The 17,849-nt window shown below is 48.3% G+C and overlaps 2 protein-coding genes across 3 annotated transcripts in view; one reads left to right on the plus strand and one right to left on the minus strand.

Annotated features, from left to right (window-relative positions):
* The window catches only part of LOC114592237 (uncharacterized), a 42,600-nt gene that overhangs the window by 21,020 nt on the left and 3,731 nt on the right, over positions 1–17,849 (plus strand). Inside the window, exons 9-11 of the mRNA XM_077923571.1 lie at positions 2,938–2,942; positions 5,242–5,595; positions 16,093–16,836. Of these exons, the coding sequence (XP_077779697.1) occupies positions 2,938–2,942; positions 5,242–5,595; positions 16,093–16,836 (1,103 nt within the window). The remainder of the gene's footprint in view (positions 1–2,937; positions 2,943–5,241; positions 5,596–16,092; positions 16,837–17,849) is intronic.
* Positions 3,357–11,680, minus strand: LOC114592261 (uncharacterized). Of its 2 annotated transcripts, XM_077922044.1 has the most exons (4): positions 11,521–11,680; positions 9,789–10,028; positions 8,370–8,504; positions 3,357–6,443 (listed from the first exon to the last, which is right to left on the minus strand). In XM_077922044.1, the coding sequence occupies exons 3-4, from the start codon at positions 8,389–8,391 to the stop codon at positions 4,915–4,917; spliced, it is 1,551 nt and encodes a 516-aa protein (XP_077778170.1). In that variant the 5' UTR covers positions 8,392–8,504; positions 9,789–10,028; positions 11,521–11,680; the 3' UTR covers positions 3,357–4,914. The 2 variants fall into 2 exon arrangements, with proteins under 2 accessions (XP_077778170.1, XP_028576143.2); XM_028720310.2 differs by lacking the exon at positions 9,789–10,028.

Raw genomic sequence — 17,849 nt, forward strand, 5'->3', positions numbered from 1 at the left:
ATGTTTCTGTCACTTATTTCAGATAAACACATAACTGTGGAGAATCTATGCCGGTATTTGGGAAAGGCCTCTTTGGAGTGTGGCATCTGACTAGATCCCAAATATAGGAATCTGCGGTCTGAAAGTTGTGTGGTTACCTAAAAAAAAAATAACCGCAGAAGGAAGAATCACACATTTCATTCCTGCCAGCAATATAGGAGGTGAAATTGTGACCCTCCAGAGGATTGTTTGACTCCAACTCCCATCAGGCCTGCAGCCACCATGGGTTGGAGGGTGTTGGGATTTGGAGTCCCACAACCTCTGGAGGGCCACAGGATCCCCAGCCCTGATCTATATCTGCACCACCAGAATCTTCACTGGTGTACGCAAGACACAGGGACCTTGCAGCCTTCAGTATGTTTTTGAACTCTCAGCTCTCATCCCCGGCCTGCATGGAAAATGGTCACAAATAATGGGAGTTGTAGACCACGTTTGGAGGGCCACAGGTTCCTGTGTTGCATTCTAGGGTTTATTTAAGGCCATGAATTTCCCCTGAAAAATTGGACGCTACTAGCAAGAAAGGGGAGACATTACTGAACAACCCTAACAAACAAACCGACTGCCTGTGCATAGCTCTTTTTAATCCCTTTTTGTTTTATTTTATAAAATGGTATTGTTCGCTTTCTCTCTTCATCTCTAGATTTGCTTTGAATACAAATATGCTTTGTTTTGAATACCTTTCTGCCTCTTTTTCTGCTTTATTTCTTAAGCTGAATAAAATGATCTTTGCAAAAGCAGGATGTTTCCACGCTGGTTGTCTTGCCACACCGTTGGACTCCAACTCTCAGCATCCCTAACCTTTCTGGCTGTGCCTGATTGGTGTCGGAGCGCCATCTGGAGGGGGCTTCCCTGTCCTAATGATTTAAAAAAAAATCAAGACTCTTGGTCTATGTAGATAAGATGTACACACACACACAAACACCCCAACTTGGAATAAATTTGTTTATAGACTTCTTTTTCCAAAGAATTTAAAGCAGAGCTTTCCAAACTTTTCATGTTGGTGACACACTTTTTAGACATGCATCATTTTGTGACACAGTAATTCAGTTTTAGGGATGCAGGTGGCACTGTGGGTTAAACCACAGAGCCTAGGATTTGCCGATCAGAAGGTCGGTGGTTCGAATCCCCGCAATGGGGTGAGCTCCCATTTCTCGGTCCATGCTCCTGCCAACCTAGCAGTTCGAAAGCACCTCAAAGTGCAAGTAGATAAATAGGTACCACTCCAGCAGGAAGGTAAACGGTGTTTCCGTGCGCTGCTCTGGTTCGCCAGAAGCGGCTTAGTCATGCTGGCCACATGACCCGGAAGCTGTACGCCGGCTCCCTCGGCCAGTAAAGTGAGATGAGCACCGCAACCCCAGAGTCAATCACGACTGGATCTAATGGTCAGGGGTCCCTTTACCTTTAATTCAGTTTAACTAGCAAACCAGAGGTTAAACTCACCCTTTTCTAGCCCCCGGGAGCATTCGCGTGACAGACCTTCACATTGCAATCGACGCACTAAGATGTCACGACTCACCGTTGGGAAAACTCTGATTTAGAGGCTCCGTTTCCCCCACCATTTTATCCTTCCAACAATCCTTCGAGGTAGATGAGGGTGACTTACCTCACAAAATGTCACCCAGTGAGCTTCATAGCTGAGGGAGGGGTGGGGATTTGAACCTGGGTCTCTTAAAAAGCACAACGCCAAACCCAGCCACAATTTGGGAAACCACCATTGGGTGGGATGTGTTTCGGGTGCCTCATTTTTAGTCAAGATCCCATCTGTGGATGAAACTGATTTAATGCTGTAAAGTAATGGAGAACAGTCCTTCAGCCCATGATGTTCCCTTCAGTACAGTGGCACCTCGGGTTAAGAACTTTGCTTCAGGATGAGAACAGAAATTGCGTGATTGGTGGCGCAGCGGCAGCGGGAGGCCTCATTAGCTAAAGTGGTACCTCAGGTTAAGAAAAGCTTCAGGTCAAGAATGGATCTCCAGAACGAATTAAGTTCTTAACCCGAGGTACCACTGTACTATCGGTAGCTGTGGGGACTAGCCCACGGCCTTCCAGTTGTTGCTGAACTACAACTCCCAGTCAGGGATTATGGGAGTCGCAACCCCGCATTTAGAGGCTGTCGACACCTGGGAAACTCATGCTATGCCAGCTGCAGCTGGTGAGGTTTGGAAGGGCAGCAACTTGGGCAAGGAGTGTCCTTCAGGCGTTACGGAAGAATCCTTGGAGGCTGATGGCAGCAGTTCCCAGGGGACAGTGCAAGATCCTATGGCAACGGACTATCTGCGAAGGACCAGGAACCAAGTCCCTCCCTGTGCTGCTTTTGCTCTTTGCCTCTAAAGTGTCTTGGCTCAGAGCCACAACGCCAAGAAAATCAAAATTCAAGCGTCTACCCGCCTGTACCAAACACCCCATTCCAAATTTCCTCTCCACATAAAACCTGTCAAAAATAAATTTCCATTTTGTGTGGCTAGGAGTGGTTCCAGAGGAACTCTTGGGGAGATAGGAAGCTTCGTAGTAATCTGCCTTATGCGGAGTCAGACCACTGGTCCATCTAGCTCAATACTGTCTACACTGACTGGCAGCAGCTGTCCAGGTTTTCAAGCAGAAATCCTTCCCAGACCTAAACTGGAGATGCCTATGTTTGAATTTGGGATTTTCTGCATCCAGAGCAGGCATTCCTTGAGCTACACCCCTTCCCTTCAAAACTGTCATGTGTTGAATAACTGGAGGGCATGTTAATCTTGAAATTCTTCTCTGGCACAAATTTTTAATCTCAGCCGGAGAATAATTTGTCATTCTGATTCTCATCTCTTATTTGAGCTGGGCATTAATAGCCTCCTTTCGCTCTGTTCTCATTTCGGATACGTCAAGCTTTACCACATCTCTTGTTCTGATTCTCCACAGTCAAGGTAAGTTTATATTGAAAGCTGGCAGGTAGTATTAATATCCCTAGCTGTCTCCTAACAGGTGCACCACAGTATGCAGAAATTCAAAAAGCAAGCTTACACCCATCGCTGTAGCACCCGTTGAATTCTGCCTGTGTTACATGCTCTCCGTTTCTGTAATCCACTTGCCTTGCTGCTGAGATCGCTTTTGTTTTTGATTGTTTTAAAAGACTTTTATACAGTGGTACCTTGGTTTAAGAAGAGTTTAGTTTATGAACAACTTGGATGAAGAATGCTGCAAACCCGGAAGTAGAGGTGTTTTGGTTTGTGAACTTTGCCTTGGAATAAGAACATGTTTCGCTTCCTGTTGAGTGTGTTCCATTTGTAAATTGAGTCCCCCGCTGCTATGGGAAAGCACGCCTTGGTTTCAGAACGCTGTAATACATAATCTGTTTTATTTAATGTTTGTGTGTGTTTCAGTTAGGGCTGCAACATTAAGTTCATTCAATGGTTAGATCAGACTGGAAATGTTTTGATTTAATAATAATAATAATAATAATACTCCCAGATTAAATGAGCAGCTTTTTAGTCTGTTCCAGTCAGGGAGGGTTTGTGGTTTCACGAGTGACAGTCAGTCAATGCTGTGCAACAGCCCAACTCTGAAAATTCAGGACTTACACAAGTACTGGCCAATCAGTGCTGTGCAAATCTGAGTTCAACTAAAAAATATACCAGCAGATTCTCCTTGGTCCTGATCTTAAGAAGTTGTCTGTGTGTCAGATACACTCCAAGCACACGTCCGTGACATTTACACTCAGCATAAAAACCTGCATGTTCTTTGTATCCCAGCCCCGTTAACAGGGGGCAGAGTGAGAAAGGAAAGAAGTTGAGGTAAACCAACTAGCTTTATCAAGCAATGTAAGAGATGAGCTCAAGAGAAGTAAAGACTGCATCGGACACAAGGAAACAGAAGAACATAACCAACAAAATAATAACAACAGTGAGACGTATACATCACATTCTTATGTTGAGGACTAGCGCCTTTGACTCATAAGACCAAATCTTGGGAACTAGATGTGACTCTCCGTCTGCTGCAACAGCAACGATGGCTCCTCTTCTGGGCCTGAAGATTCGCGCGGAGTTTCCTTTGAGGGGCTGCAGTGAATTTTTGCCCTGCCACCCCAGCTCAGCCACCCCACACTTCTCTGCCCTCCAAACCTGGTTCATTCTCCCTCGCCATACAAAACGCATACCGCTGATATTAATTCTCTCAGCGCGGCCCCACCTGCACGATACACTTAAAGCAGCATTGTACCGCTCTAAACAGCCATGGCTTCTCCTGAAGAACTCCAGGAACTGTAAGAGTGTTGGGAGATCCCCTCTATTCTCCTTCAGAAAGCTACAACTCCCTGGGAAGAAGGCTGGAAAATCGGTCTGGGAATTGTAGGCGCTGTGAGGGGAATAGGCGGCCGGGATGTGTGTGTGTCCCCTAATGTCTCTCATCCCCCTTAACAAACTACAGTTCCCAGAATTCTTCACACGAGTGTTTAGATGGGGAAGTCAAGGCTCTTAAAAGTGGGCGCTTGGCCAAGGGCAACTAGCGAACTTGCGGCTGAGGTACGATGCATTCAGAGGGCTTTTGGGTCGCGCTCTGTTATGCCAGCCCAAAACTTCAAACGTTGAGATGGCTATCTGTCTGTATGCAGTCATGGATGGTGACTGTTGAGCCTGGTGGGGTGGGACACAGGGAGCCTGACAGTAGGTGGCGCCAGAGAGCCAATGTCAGGCAGAGCCGACTAATTCTATTTCTGTCCTGCCATCTTCCCTGCCGAATTCTTCCAGGGAAACATGGAGACTAAAGAGGAAGCTGACAGACGGCGCTGTCACCCCCTGGACTGGAAGTCGGGTAGTTGGGAGTCTGGCTGGCGAGGTTGGTGGGACATCCCCCTATTTGCCCTCGTGTCTCAGCCACCGCTCCTCACAGGGATTCTTCATTCTACATTAAGCCGCCACCTTCATTTAAAATGCCCTCCCCAATTAAAGCATCACTGTCTGCCTCCCGCCCGTGGGTTCTTAGGTGGGTGGCAAGGTGGGTGGTTCGAATGAAGCTCTTCCCACAATCGGGGCACTTGTGGGGTTTCTCTCCCGTGTGGATCCTCCGGTGCCGAGTGAAGGCCGACTTCCAGCTGAAGCTTTTCCCACAGTCGGCGCACTTGTAGGGCTTCTCCTCGGCGTGCGTCACCTCGTGGGACACCAGCTGGGCCCTCTCGCAGAAGCTCTTCCCGCAGTCCAGGCAGTTGTACGGCTTCTCCCCGGTGTGCAGCAGGAGGTGCCTGATGAGGACCGAGCTGCGGCTGAAGCTTTTCCCACAGTAGGAGCACTTGTAGGGCCTCTCGCCGGTGTGGGTCCTCTCGTGCAAGAGGAGCTGCGCCCTCTGGACGAAGCCCCTCCGGCAGTGGGCGCACTTGTAGGGCCGTTCGCCCGTGTGGATTCTCTGGTGTCTGATAAGGTCCGAGTGCCAGCCGAAGCGCTTCTCGCAGCCCAGGCACTTGTAGGGCTTCCCTCCGGTGTGGGTCCTCAAGTGCTCGATGAACTCCGAATTCCAGTTAAAGCTCTGCCCGCATTCAGAGCACTTGTAGCGTTTCTCCCGGGCGTGGATTCGCTCGTGGATGGCGTGGTAGGCCCTGCGGATGAACCGCTTGTTGCAGAAGGAGCATTTGTACGGCCTCTCGCCTGTATGGATTCTCTGATGTGTCAGGAAGACCGACTTCCTGTTGAAGTCCTTCCCGCACACCACGCAGTGGAAGGGTGTCTCGCCCGTGTGCGTTCTCTCGTGTGCAATGAGCTGCTCTTGCTGCCGGAAGGTGTTCCCGCAAACCAAGCACTGATACGGTTTCTGTCCGGTATGGATCTGATGGTGCCGGAGCATGTTTGCCTTGGAGCAAAAGCGCTTCTCGCAATCCAGGCACTTGTACGGCTTTTCTGCTTGGTGGACTTTCTTATGCACAGCCAGTTCTGAGCTCCCCACAAAGACCTGCTTGCAGGCAGTGCACTGATGCGCTTTCTCCCTCTTACGCATTTTCCTGGTTACTGGGAGCTGCGTGCTCTGACTCATCAGCTCTCCGCAGCTTGAGCATGTCGCCCTTGCCTGGGTTTTCTCTCCCAAAAGGTTCGCCCTCCAGCCAAAGTGCTTCCCGCAGTGCGTGCATTTGCGGGTTTTCTCTGGCTTGTAGATTCTTTGACGTCTAAGGCGATGGGAGACAGGCTCTGCACTTTCCCCGATGCGCAGCTTGCGTCTGCCAGCCTTCCCAAGCGCCTGCACATTTTCCGATTCACTGACATCTGCTGAGAGTCCCTCTTGGGATACACTCCTCCTCTGATCCATTGGGTTACCTGTGAGATCTACAGATGCATCTTCCGGCACATGAGACGTGGAAATGCTCTCTTTGGTTCTGTCAGGTGAGGCTCCGGGTTCGGCGAGCTCGAGGTGTAAGGAAATCTCACTCTCAGTCATGGAAGCACAACCTACGACAACAAGATTTTTTAAAAAATATGAATCTCTTCTTCTTAACAAGGTAACAGCCTGTTGGCTGGATCAGGTCAGTCCAGCCTCCTGTTCTCACACTGGCCAAGTCCTCAAGCAGGACATGAGCACAAGAGCAATTTGTCTAATCCTCTCAAAGCCACCCAGGTTGGTGGCCATTCCTGCCTCCTGTGACAGAGAGTTCCATAGGTTAACTGAGATCTACAGGTATAGGGCAGTATACAAATTTTATTAATAGTAGTACTAGTAGTGATAGGGACGCGGGTGGTGCTGTGGTCTAAATCACAGAGCCTAGGGCTTGCCGATCAGAAGGTCGGCGGTTCGAATCCCCGCGACAGGGTGAGCTCCCGTTGCTCGGTCCCTGCTCCTGCCAACCTAGCAGTTCGAAAGCACATCAAAGTGCAAGTAGATAAATAGGTACCGTTCCGGCAGGAAGGTAAACGGTGTTTCCATGCACTGCTCTGGTTCGCCAGAAGCGGCTTAGTCATGCTGGCCACATGACTCGGAAGCTGTACGCCGGCTCCCTCGGCCCATAAAGTGAGATGAGCGCCGCAACCCCAGAGTCAGTCACGATTGGACCTAACGGTCAGGGGTCTCTTTACCTTTACTAGTAGTGATGATGATAACAATAGCAATAATTTATTATTTATACCCCGCCGATCTGGCTGGGTTTCCCCAACCACTCTGGGCGGCTTCCAACAAAATATTAAAATACAATAGTCTGTCAAACATTAAAAGCTTCCCTAAACAGGGCTGCCTTCAGATGTCTTCTAAAAGGCTGGTGGTGGTAGTAGTAGTAGTAGTAATAGCACCTGTTATTGTTCATATAGCTGAGAATTTAAATTGCCAATCTCTTCAGCCAAATGAAACTAATCTGTGAAATCCAAAAGCTTGCATCCTTTTACCAGCAAGAAAAAATGATCCAATCAAAGGAATTGCCTTACAGAAGTTTTTATTTAATTCTTTGGGCACAACAATTTTTTGTAGACAAAAAATATATTGCATTAAGTCCTGGGAATTTTTTTTGTTTTCTTTATATACAAAAAACAACTACTGTGTGTTTTATATACAAAAACAACAACTTTGTTGGACTGGTCATGTTGTTCGGATTATCGTCTTCCAAAGCAACTACTCTAATCCAAACTTAAAAATGGAAGTGCAATGCTGGCGGTCAACAAAAGCAGTTTAAAGACTCTCTCAAGGCAAATCTTTTAAAAATGTAGTATAAACACCGACAACTGGGAAACACTGGCCTGCGAGCAGTCCAACTGGAGAACAGCCTTTACCAAAGGTGTCATGGGCTTTGAAGACACTCAAACTCAAGACGAAAGGGAGAAACGTATTAAGAGGAAGGCACGCTTGGCAAACCCTCACCGTGATCAACTCCCGCCCAGAAACCTATGTTCCCACTGTGGAAGGACGTGTGGATCCAGAACTGGCCTCCACAGTCATTTATGGACACACCGTTAAGACCGTGTTCATGGAAGACAGTCTAGCTTGGCTAAGAGTGGTCACCAAAGAAGAAAGACGACTATTACTAAGTTGCATTCCAAAGCTTGAATTGTTTTCCATTCCAGTAGGAATGACAAGGAATCTGTGGCCCTCCACAAATTGCTAGACTACAACTCCCATTGGCTCCAGCCAACATAGCCAGAGGAGAGGAATGATGGGAGTTGTAGTCCAACCAAAATATCTGGAGGACCATGCAGGCTTCGCATCCTTGTTTCAGTCAACGGTGAATTATTAGTTCACCGTGCCATTCAGATTATTTCCTCATTGGCACAGATGCAGGGGGCAGTTTTAATGGTATTATATGCTTTACCCACCACTGGGATGTGGCCCCTGAAAGGGAATGTGGCCCTCGAGGTGATAAAGATCCCCCATCCTTGTCACAGCCAGAGTCTTACCTGTTATGGAGTCCAGCGCCATCTTATAGTGTCTTTGAGAAAAGAGAAATAGGCTGAGAATCTTGCTTCACAGACATTCCAGCGAAGCCGGCGTATGTTGTCATTTGCCTCTACGTAAAACAGGAAGGCCAGTCCCTACATGAAAGAAGATGACAAAAAGAAAGAAAGAAGAGGGTGGTGCTGTGGGTTAAACCACAGAGCCTAGGACTTGCCGATCAGAAGGTCGGTGGTTCAAATCCCCGCGACGGGGTGAGCTCCCGTTGCTCAGTCCCTGCTCCTGCCAACCTAGCAGTTCGAAAGCACGTAAAAGTGCAGGTAGATAAATAGGTACCGCTCTGGCAGGAAGGTAAACGACGTTTCTGTGCGCTGCTCTGGTTCGCCAGAAGCAGCTTAATCATGCTGGCCACATGACCCGGAAGCTGTACGCCGGCTCCCTTGGCCAATAAAGCGAGATGAGCGCCGCAACCCCAGAGTCGGCCACGACTGGACCTAATGGTCAGGGGTCCCTTTACCTTTACTATTATTATTATTATTATTATTATTATTATTAAAATTAGTATACTGCCCTATACCAATAGATATCAGGGCAGTTCACATAATTAAACGATTACTGCATATGAAGGTCGTTTCATCTTAGGAAGAGAGTCTCTGTAAGGGGGAGTGGCTACGGCACTCATGAAGGGACCCTGCACTTTGGAATCTGCCGCTATATTAGACTACAACTCCCATCATGCCTCACCGTTGGCTACAGTGGCTGATGGGATTTGGAGTCCAGCAACTTCTGGAGGGTCACAGGTACCCTGTTCCTGATTTAATGGGAGATGCCAGGGATTGGTAGATTAAGTTGGTGGATTATGCCAAATTGGCAAAAATGACTGGAAGAATCAGAAACCAGAATTTTAATAAGGGATAGGGAAAATTTTTAATTTATCTTAAAAACCACTGTAAACCGTTAGAACTGTTAGTAGGACTGGAATAACCCTTGTAGTTTAATGGTGAATTTTGGACATAACAGAGATGTAAAAGATTTGGATTATCGTGAAAGATGCAGGAGGAAATGGCTAACAATAGGACCCACAAAGAGGAGGAGGGAAGTCCAAGAGATTCCTTGGAATCTTGTTTTTATGTTGTATATTGGGTATGTGACTGTAAAACTTTGATCTGAATGCAAAATAAGCCAAAGAAAATAATAATAATGATGATAATAATAATAATAATAATAATAATAATAATAATAATAATAATAATAGAGGGACACGGGTGGCGCTGTGGGTACATCCTCAGCGCCTAGGGCTTGCCGATCGCATGGTCGGCGGTTCAAATCCCCGCAGCGGGGTGAGCTCCCGTCTTTCGGTCCCAGCTCCTGCCCACCTAGCAGTTCAAAAGCACCCCTAAAAGTGCAAGTAGATAAATAGGTACCGCTTTATAGCAGGAAGGTAAACGGCGTTTCCGTGTGCTGCGCTGGTGCAGGCTCGCCAGATGCAGCTTTGTCACGCTGGCCACGTGACCTGGAAGTGTCTCTGGACAGCGCTGGCCCCCGGCCTCTAGAGTGAGATGGGCGCACAACCCTAGAGTCTGTCAAGACTGGCCCATACGGGCAGGGGTACCTTTACCTTTAATAATAATAATAATAATAGATGCAGTTGCTCTGCCCCTGATCTGAAAGCAAAATAAACAAATGAAAATAATAATAATAATAATAATAATAATAATAATAATAATAATAATAATAGAAGCAGTTGCTCTGCCCCTGAACTCCATGTAGGAGCAGAAAGACACAAACCAGCCAGGACTCGGGAGTCAGGCTACAGGGCTGGCATTCCTACTACAGGCCTCTATGTTGTGAACTGCCCTGATATCTGCGGATGGAGGGTGGTATACAAATTGCATTAATAATAATAATAATAATAATAATAATAATAATAATACTAAGCAACTGGTTTTGCTGATTAAGATTCAGCAGTCTCCTTCCCATTCATGAAATCAGAAGCCCTGGGCCCTCATGAACCCAAAGCGGAAATGTTGCTCCTGGACCATGGATGAGGGAGTCTGTGTGGCCATCCAGGCGGTGCTGGACTCCAACTCCCATCAGCCCCTGCTGTTGGCCAAACTGGCTTCAGGGGCTGATGGGAGTTGAAGTCCAACACCAGGTAGAGCTCAGCCAGGCCCGTTTTAATCCACGACATACACAGGGCGGCTTTAATATACTGTGATCAAAAACTGAGGAAAGGATATGAGGTAACTAGGCATGTAATCAAAACCATAATAACAACAGAAACAACACTTTGGGCACCTGACAACGACTCCAGTCTAGAAAAACAGACAATCTAGCACCCGCCAGATGCTGTTGAACTACAACTCCCATCCGCCCCTGACCACTAGGCAGCGCAGCCTAGGGGCTGATGGGAGTTGGGAGCCCCACAACCTTTGGGGGGCCTGGGGTCACCCCCCCCCATCCCTGTAAGAAAGAAATGTGCCTGGAAGACAGATCTATTTATATTTATTTAGAAAGGTCCGAAGGTCTGAATCCAAAAACTCAGAGCAGATCTCTCCCCCAGGTGCAGAAGACATTAGAGGCAATGTATGAGAAATGTTTTCTCCCAGAATCTCTCTGACAGCCTTTTCATGTCTTTGTCTTTTCTGATCGCCTTTGTTCCCAAATGCAGCAGACCCAAGACTGTTCCATACAGCCTGGTTTCTTGATTTCCTTTTCACCCTATTGAACATCTGCTTCTGGCAATAAAAAATTACAATAAGTGAATTGGCTTAAAAAAGAAGAAGAAATATCTCGAGTGGATTGGCATTTATTAAAAAGAAAAGGGCTGGACTGCAGTCCTGTCTGTGCACTCCTATTCCTTAGAAACGTAGCTCTGAGCAGGTAAAAAATAAAATTAATATCAATGCACCCGCGGATCAGTTTGCTTGTGAGTGCCTTCGCTTCACAGACCCGTGGAGATTAAAAATGGCAACAAGGACATAACGCTTCTTGTATCCAATTTCAGGGCCTCGGATCTTACCTCTGGACACAGAAATAAACAGGCCACATTGCTGGCACCCTCCCCCCCCCCCTTTTTGCAAACCCGATCTCAGATGCACAGCCACCCACACCCCAAAATGCACACACCCTTTAGTTGCATTTTGTGAAACTTACCGGGGGCTGCAGCAAGGCTCCCCCAGGGAGACAGCCGCGCCCCACAAGCCGTGCAAAATAAAATGCATGGGAAGCCCAGGCAGCCCCTTGCAGAGTCGATCATTTAAGGCAGGACGGGATCCCCTTTCCTGTCTTTCCCAGCGCAACCTCCGGGGCCCCCTGGTGGCCGCACGAGGTATCACAGAATCGTAAAGTTGGAAGGGACCCCTAGGGTCATCTAGACCAACCCCCCCCCCTCGCAATGCAGGAATCTCAGAGAAAGCATCCCTGACAGAGAGCCATCCAACCTCTGCTTAAAAGCCTCCAAGGCAGAAGAGGCCACAACCTTCCAAGGGAGCCTGTAGTGACCTCGGAAAGTTTCACAGGCCAGGGTGGAGGATACAGGTGTGCAATGTTTTCCACCCCCAGTTAGAGGGACTCTTTGCTTTTTATACTCTGAGTGAGGAAAATCAAAGCTGCCTTTTGTAGAATTGTAGAATCATAGACTTGGAAGACAAACCTAGACAGCATCTTAAAAAGCAGAGACATCAACTTGCTAACAAAGGTCCATATAATTCAAGCTATGGTTTTCCCAGTACAGTCGTACCTCGGGTTACATACGCTTCAGGTTACATACGCTTCAGGTTACAGACTCTGCTAACCCAGAAATAGTACCTCAGGTTAAGAACTTTGCTTCAGGATGAGAACAGAAATCGTGCTCCGGCGGCGCAGCAGCAGCAGGCGACCCCATTAGCTAAAGTGGTGCTTCAGGTTAAGAACAGTTTCAGGTTAAGTACAGACCTCCAGAACGAATTAAGTACTTAACCTGAGGTACCACTGTAGTGATGTATGGAATTGAGAGTTGGACCATCAAGAAGGCTGATCGCTGAAGAATTGATGCTTTTGAATTATGGTGCTGGAGGAGACTCTTGAGAGTCCCATGGACTGCAAGAAGATCATACCTATCCATTCTTAGGGAAATCAGCCCTGAGTGCTCACTGGAAGGACAGATCGTGAAGCTGAGGCTCCAAGACTTTGGCCACCTCATGAGAAGAGAAGACTCCCTGGAAAAGACCCTGATGTTGGGAAAGGTGGAGGGCACAAGGAGAAGGGGACGAGATGGTTGGCAGTGTTCTCGAAGCTACCATAATAAGTTCGACCAAACTGTGGGAGGCAGTGGAAGACAGAGGTGCCTGGCGTGCTCTGGTCCATGGGGTCCCAAAGAGTCGGACACGACTAAATGACTAAACAACAACAGACTTGGAAGGGATCCCCAGAGGTCATCTAGTTGAACCTCCCCCCACCAAAAAAGAAATAAAAAAATAGTGTCGGAATCACAACTAATGCATCCCTGACAGACGGCCCTCTGTTTAAAAATTTCAGTCCGCCACCTTCTGAGGGAGTCCGTTCTGCTGTCAGAAAGTTTTCTGCTGCTTCACAGGGTGAGAGCTGAACCAACAGCTTCAGGTTACAAGAAAGGAGATTCCGACTAAACACCAGGAAGAACTTTCTGGCTGTGAGAGCTGCTTGACAGTGGAAGGGGCTCCCTTGGGAGGTTGTGGCCTCTCCTTCCTTTGAGGTGTTTAAAGCAGAGGTTGGATGGCCACCCGTCATGGATGCTTTTGCTGAGATTCCTGCAATGCAGGGGGTTGGACTAGATGACCTTGGGGTCTCTTCCAAGTCTACTATTCTATGGTCCCCAGAAGAGGCATCTGGTTTGGCCCCCGTGAGCACAGCAAGCTGGACGTGATGGGTCACTGGCCTGATCTAGGTGAAGTCTCCTCTGGAAGATGATGATTGTGATGGTGATGATGATGATGATGGTTAAAGGTAAAGGTAAAGGTACCCCTGCCCATACGGGCCAGTCTTGCCAGACTCTAGGGTTGTGCGCTCATCTCACTCTATAGGCCGGGGGCCAGCGCTGTCCGAAGACACTTCCGGGTCACGTGGCCAGCGTGACATCGCTGCTCTGGCGAGCCAGCGCAGCACACGGAACACCGTTTACCTTCCCGCTAGTAAGCGGTCCCTATTTATCTACTTGCACCCGGGGGTGCTTTCGAACTGCTAGGTTGGCAGGCGCTGGGACAGAACGACGGGAGCGCACCCCACCGCAGGGATTCGAACCGCCGACCTTTCGATCGGCAAGTCCTAGGCGCTGAGGCTTTAACCCACAGCACCACCCGCGTCCCCCTGATGATGATGGTTATATTTATCAAATTTATATACCGCCCTATACCCGGAGGTCCCAGGGCAGTTCACAGAAAAGATCAACATAAAAACCACAATACAGTGGTACCTCGGGTTAAGTACTTAATTTGTTCCGGAGGTCCATTCTTAACCTGAAACTGTTCTTAACCTGAAGCACCACTTTAGCTAATGGGGCCTCCCTCTGCCGCCGCGTGGCTGCTACATGATTTCTATTCTCATCCTGAAGCAAAGTTCTTAACCCAAGGTACTATTTCTGGTTTAGCGGAGTCTGTAACCTGAAGCATATGTAACCCGAGGTACCACTGTACGTATATATAATCAAAATAAAAACAACAACCTAATAACACCCCCCCCAAAAAAAAACCACCCCACATTTTAAAAGGGTATAGGATGTCAATCAGATCAAAGGCCTGGTTAAGAGGGAACGTTTTTGCCTGACAATTAATAATAATAATAATAATAATAATAATAATAATACAGCAGCAGCAGCAAAGGAGAACTTTCTTCATTTCCGTGCAGGTTGAGCTTTATCATGAAACCAACAAGCTCTCTTCCTCCTGCTGCACAACACAACACAACACAGCACAGCACAGCACAGCACACAAACACACAACACACACTCTTTCTCAGGCAGAAGCACGCAAACACACAGAGGGAAGGCAGAAGGCAGCTCCGCCCTGCTTCGGAGCGGCTCTCTCAGGGTTAAGCGCAGCGAGTTCGGAGCGCTAGAGCGGACAGTCCTCCCGCCCCCGGGCCCTCCACCCGCACGTGCCGGGGAGAAGGAGGAGGAGGAGGCGGCGGCGCGGGGACTTCCTGGCCCGCCCACCGCGGGGAGGCGGACTTTGGCGGACTCCGGGAGCCTCTTCCCGGCGGGTTGAGAGGAGCGGAGGAGGGAGGCGGCTCCGGGCTGGTCTTCTGCATGCAGGTGCTTCTTCGGGTTCAGTCTTTGGCCGCGACCCCCTTCCGTGGGGAAGGGAAGGGTCTCAAAGCCCCCCGCCGCGCCCCTTAGGATACTAGGGTGCCCAGGTGCGGAAAGAGGGCAGGGGTCCTGCACCTGGAATGGGTGTTGCAGGGGGACCTTTAGTGGCTGTTCAACAGGTGCAGCTGCCAGGGCTCCAGAAGGAGGAGGTGCACCTTTTAACATTTTTTATCATTTTTAATGGGATTTGTGAACTCCTTAAATCTTAAAAAAGAAATCCCAAGCACCTCACTTAAAATAAAACGTACATTAAAAAGTACCGGTAAAAGTCCGTTTTGTTTTGTTTTTTAAAAAAAGTTTGATCTTTTTTAAATGCAAAATATAAATAAATCAGCATGGTAAAATGAAATTATATGCTAAGATACAAGTCGGCTTTGCAAAATACCGTCACTGTTCTGATGAAACTGGTCGTAGCTCTGCATAGCTGCATAGAAGACAGCCGTTCAGCAAGTGCAGCCGTCAGGGCTCCTACAACATTAATTTATTTTATTTTAATGGGATTTGTAAACGGCTTAAATCTTTAAAACTGCCAAGCACCTTGCTTAAAATAAAATAGACATTAAAAAGTATCAATAAAAGTCATATTTAAAAACAAGTTGATCTTAAAAAAAAAACTATCAGTAAATTAGCAGTTTAAAATATACATTGTAAAATAAAGTGATATTTTAAAATGCAAGTCAACTTTACAGCAGTATTCTGGAGCAGATACCATCACTATGCTTATAACACCCAGTCATAGCTGCTTAGAAGTTCAGCAAGTGTAGCATTCAGGGCTCCTGCACCATTAATGGTTGTGTAGAAGGAAGAAGATCAGCAGGTGCAGCTCGTGGGGCTCCAGCACTTTTCACAGCTGTGTAGAAAAAGTAATGCCAGGCAGTGTAGCTTGCCCTGCAAGTTCTGGCTTCCCCAGCTTTTAAAAGGGATCTTGACTTGACTTGTAGCAATGAGAAAAGAGAAAATCTTCCTTCCTTATAAGGTGTAATGATGGCCACTGACATACAGATACCTTTAAAAAAGGATCAGGTAAATTAATAGAGGATAAGACCATTGATGTCTCCTAGCCACAATGGCAACTGTTCTCCCTCCATTGTCAAGCATTCTTTGGGAAGAGGGATTGATTGTTAAGCCATTCCAGGAATTGTAGATCCATGACAGGGTTTCTCATAACAAAACTTAGCGCCATTAACAAGCCACTTCCCAAAATTCTTCCTATACTGCCTTAAGTGTTTAGTTCAGATGGGGCCCGAGGCTGTAGGTTTTGTCTAATGTGTCTTTGTTGTCTTTCCCTTCCATTAGGGAGAAGCCTCCGTTCCTTAACCCAGATTCCTAAATTCTGTCTGTATAAGACACCTTCTCTACCTGTGGACTTCTCTGAAAACAACTGGCCACTGCAGGTCAGGCGGTAGTGGAAAATGGCAGTAGAGCGGGGCGATGTATCGACACTGGGTGTAAAGTTAAAGTCTGCCCCCTGGACTACAATTAAGGTTGAGGAGCCGGACCCAGAAACGGAGCAGAGTCTGGTTCTTGAGATCCAGGAAGGGGGCCCTAGAGGATTCTGGGAAAGAACCGTTCCGCCACAGGCAAACCGGGAAGGCAACGAAGAGGTGCAGCGGAGCTGGGAAGCTCGACTTCAGGGCTTTGTGAAGGCGCTCGAGTCCCCTCATTTGGACGGGGGCTGCTCTCAACCGCCACGGCCCACCCCGCAGGACAGTTGCGTTAGGGAGGCGGCTGGAGGACAAAGGGCCACCAAACTCCCGCCAGGCCTCTGCTCGGAGGAGTTGCACAAAACCCTGCTGCCCCAAGATGGGGCAGGCAGTGGGACAGTTAAGGAAGAGGCTCCGGAGGGGGAGACGGTCGCAGAGGATACCCTGCGGCTGCGCTTCAGACATTTCTCCTGCCGCGAAGCGGAGGGGCCGCGAGACGTGTGCCGGAGGCTCCGCGAACTTTGCCACCGGTGGCTGAAGCCTGAACGGCGCACCAAAGAGGAGATTGTAGAACTGGTGGTCTTGGAGCAGTTCCTGGCCCTCCTCCCGAAAGAAATCCAGAGCAGGATCAAGGCCTGGGACCCAGAGACTTGCTCCCAGGCGGTGGCCTTGGCGGAAGATTTCCTGATGAGGCAGCGGCAGGATGAGGAGGAAGAAAAGAAGGAGGTAGCTGGGTTTGATAACTGAGTGGTCCTCGTCCAGCCTTGCTTTATTTTGTTTATTCCAGGGATGGGAAACCACAGTGACCTTCCAGATCTTTGCCAGACTTCAGCTCCCATCAGCCGCAGCCAGTGTGATCAATAGGCATTGGATGATGGGAGTTGTAGTCCAGGGATTATTGAACTGTAAGCCACTTAAGGGGGCACAAGAACACTGAGTAATGGCTTTGTCCTTCTCTGTGCTGGATTAGCCAGCGTGGTGTAGTGGTTAAGAGTGGTGGACTCATAATCTGGGGAACCGGGTTCGATTCCCCGCTCCTCCACATGCAGCTTCTGGGTGACCTTGGGCTAGTCACGCTTCTCTGAAGTCTCTCAGCCCCACTCACCTCACAGAGTGTTTGTTGTGGGGGAGGAAGGGAAAGGAGAATGTTAGCCGCTTTGAGACTCCTTCGGGTAGTGATAAAGCGGGATATCAAATCCAAACTCTTCTCCTCCTCCTCCTCCTCCTCCTCCTTCTTCTTCAGATCACTCATAAAGATGGAAGGGTCAGAGCTCAGTGCCAGAGATTCCTGACCTCTCTCATAATGCCAAAACTCATGGGCTGAATGTTGGAAGTTTCAGAACAGGCAAAAGAAAGAGTTAAACTGTGGAACTCGCTGCCACAAGAAGCAGCAATGGCCACCAACCTAGATGACTTTAAAAGAGGACTAGACGCATTCATTGAGGAGAGGGCTCTCAATGGCCATTAGCTATGATGGCTGTGTTCAGCCGCCATAGTGGAAGGCAGTAATGCTTCTGAACACCATTTGCTAGAAACAGAAGGGGAAAGGGCTCTTGTGCGCAGATCCTGGGCTAGATGGGTCTCTGGTCTGATCCATCAGGCTCTTCTCTCATATATATAATTTGCGGGACACGGGTGGCACTGTGGGTTAAAGCCTCAGCGCCTAGGACTTGCCGATCAAAAGGTCGGTGGTTCGAATCCCCGTGGCGGGGTGCGCTCCCGTCGTTCGGTCCCAGCGC

Source organism: Podarcis muralis, chromosome 2 (assembly GCF_964188315.1).
Source record: "Podarcis muralis chromosome 2, rPodMur119.hap1.1, whole genome shotgun sequence".
Classification (NCBI taxonomy): domain Eukaryota; kingdom Metazoa; phylum Chordata; class Lepidosauria; order Squamata; family Lacertidae; genus Podarcis; species Podarcis muralis.

Coding starts and splice junctions, on each gene's coding strand:
- LOC114592261 (XM_028720310.2), bottom strand. CDS start 8,391: ATGGCGCTGGACTCCATAACAG. Junction 6,444..8,369: donor GGCGCTGGACTCCATAACAG/GTAAGACTCTGG, acceptor TTGTTGTCGTAG/GTTGTGCTTCCATGACTGAG.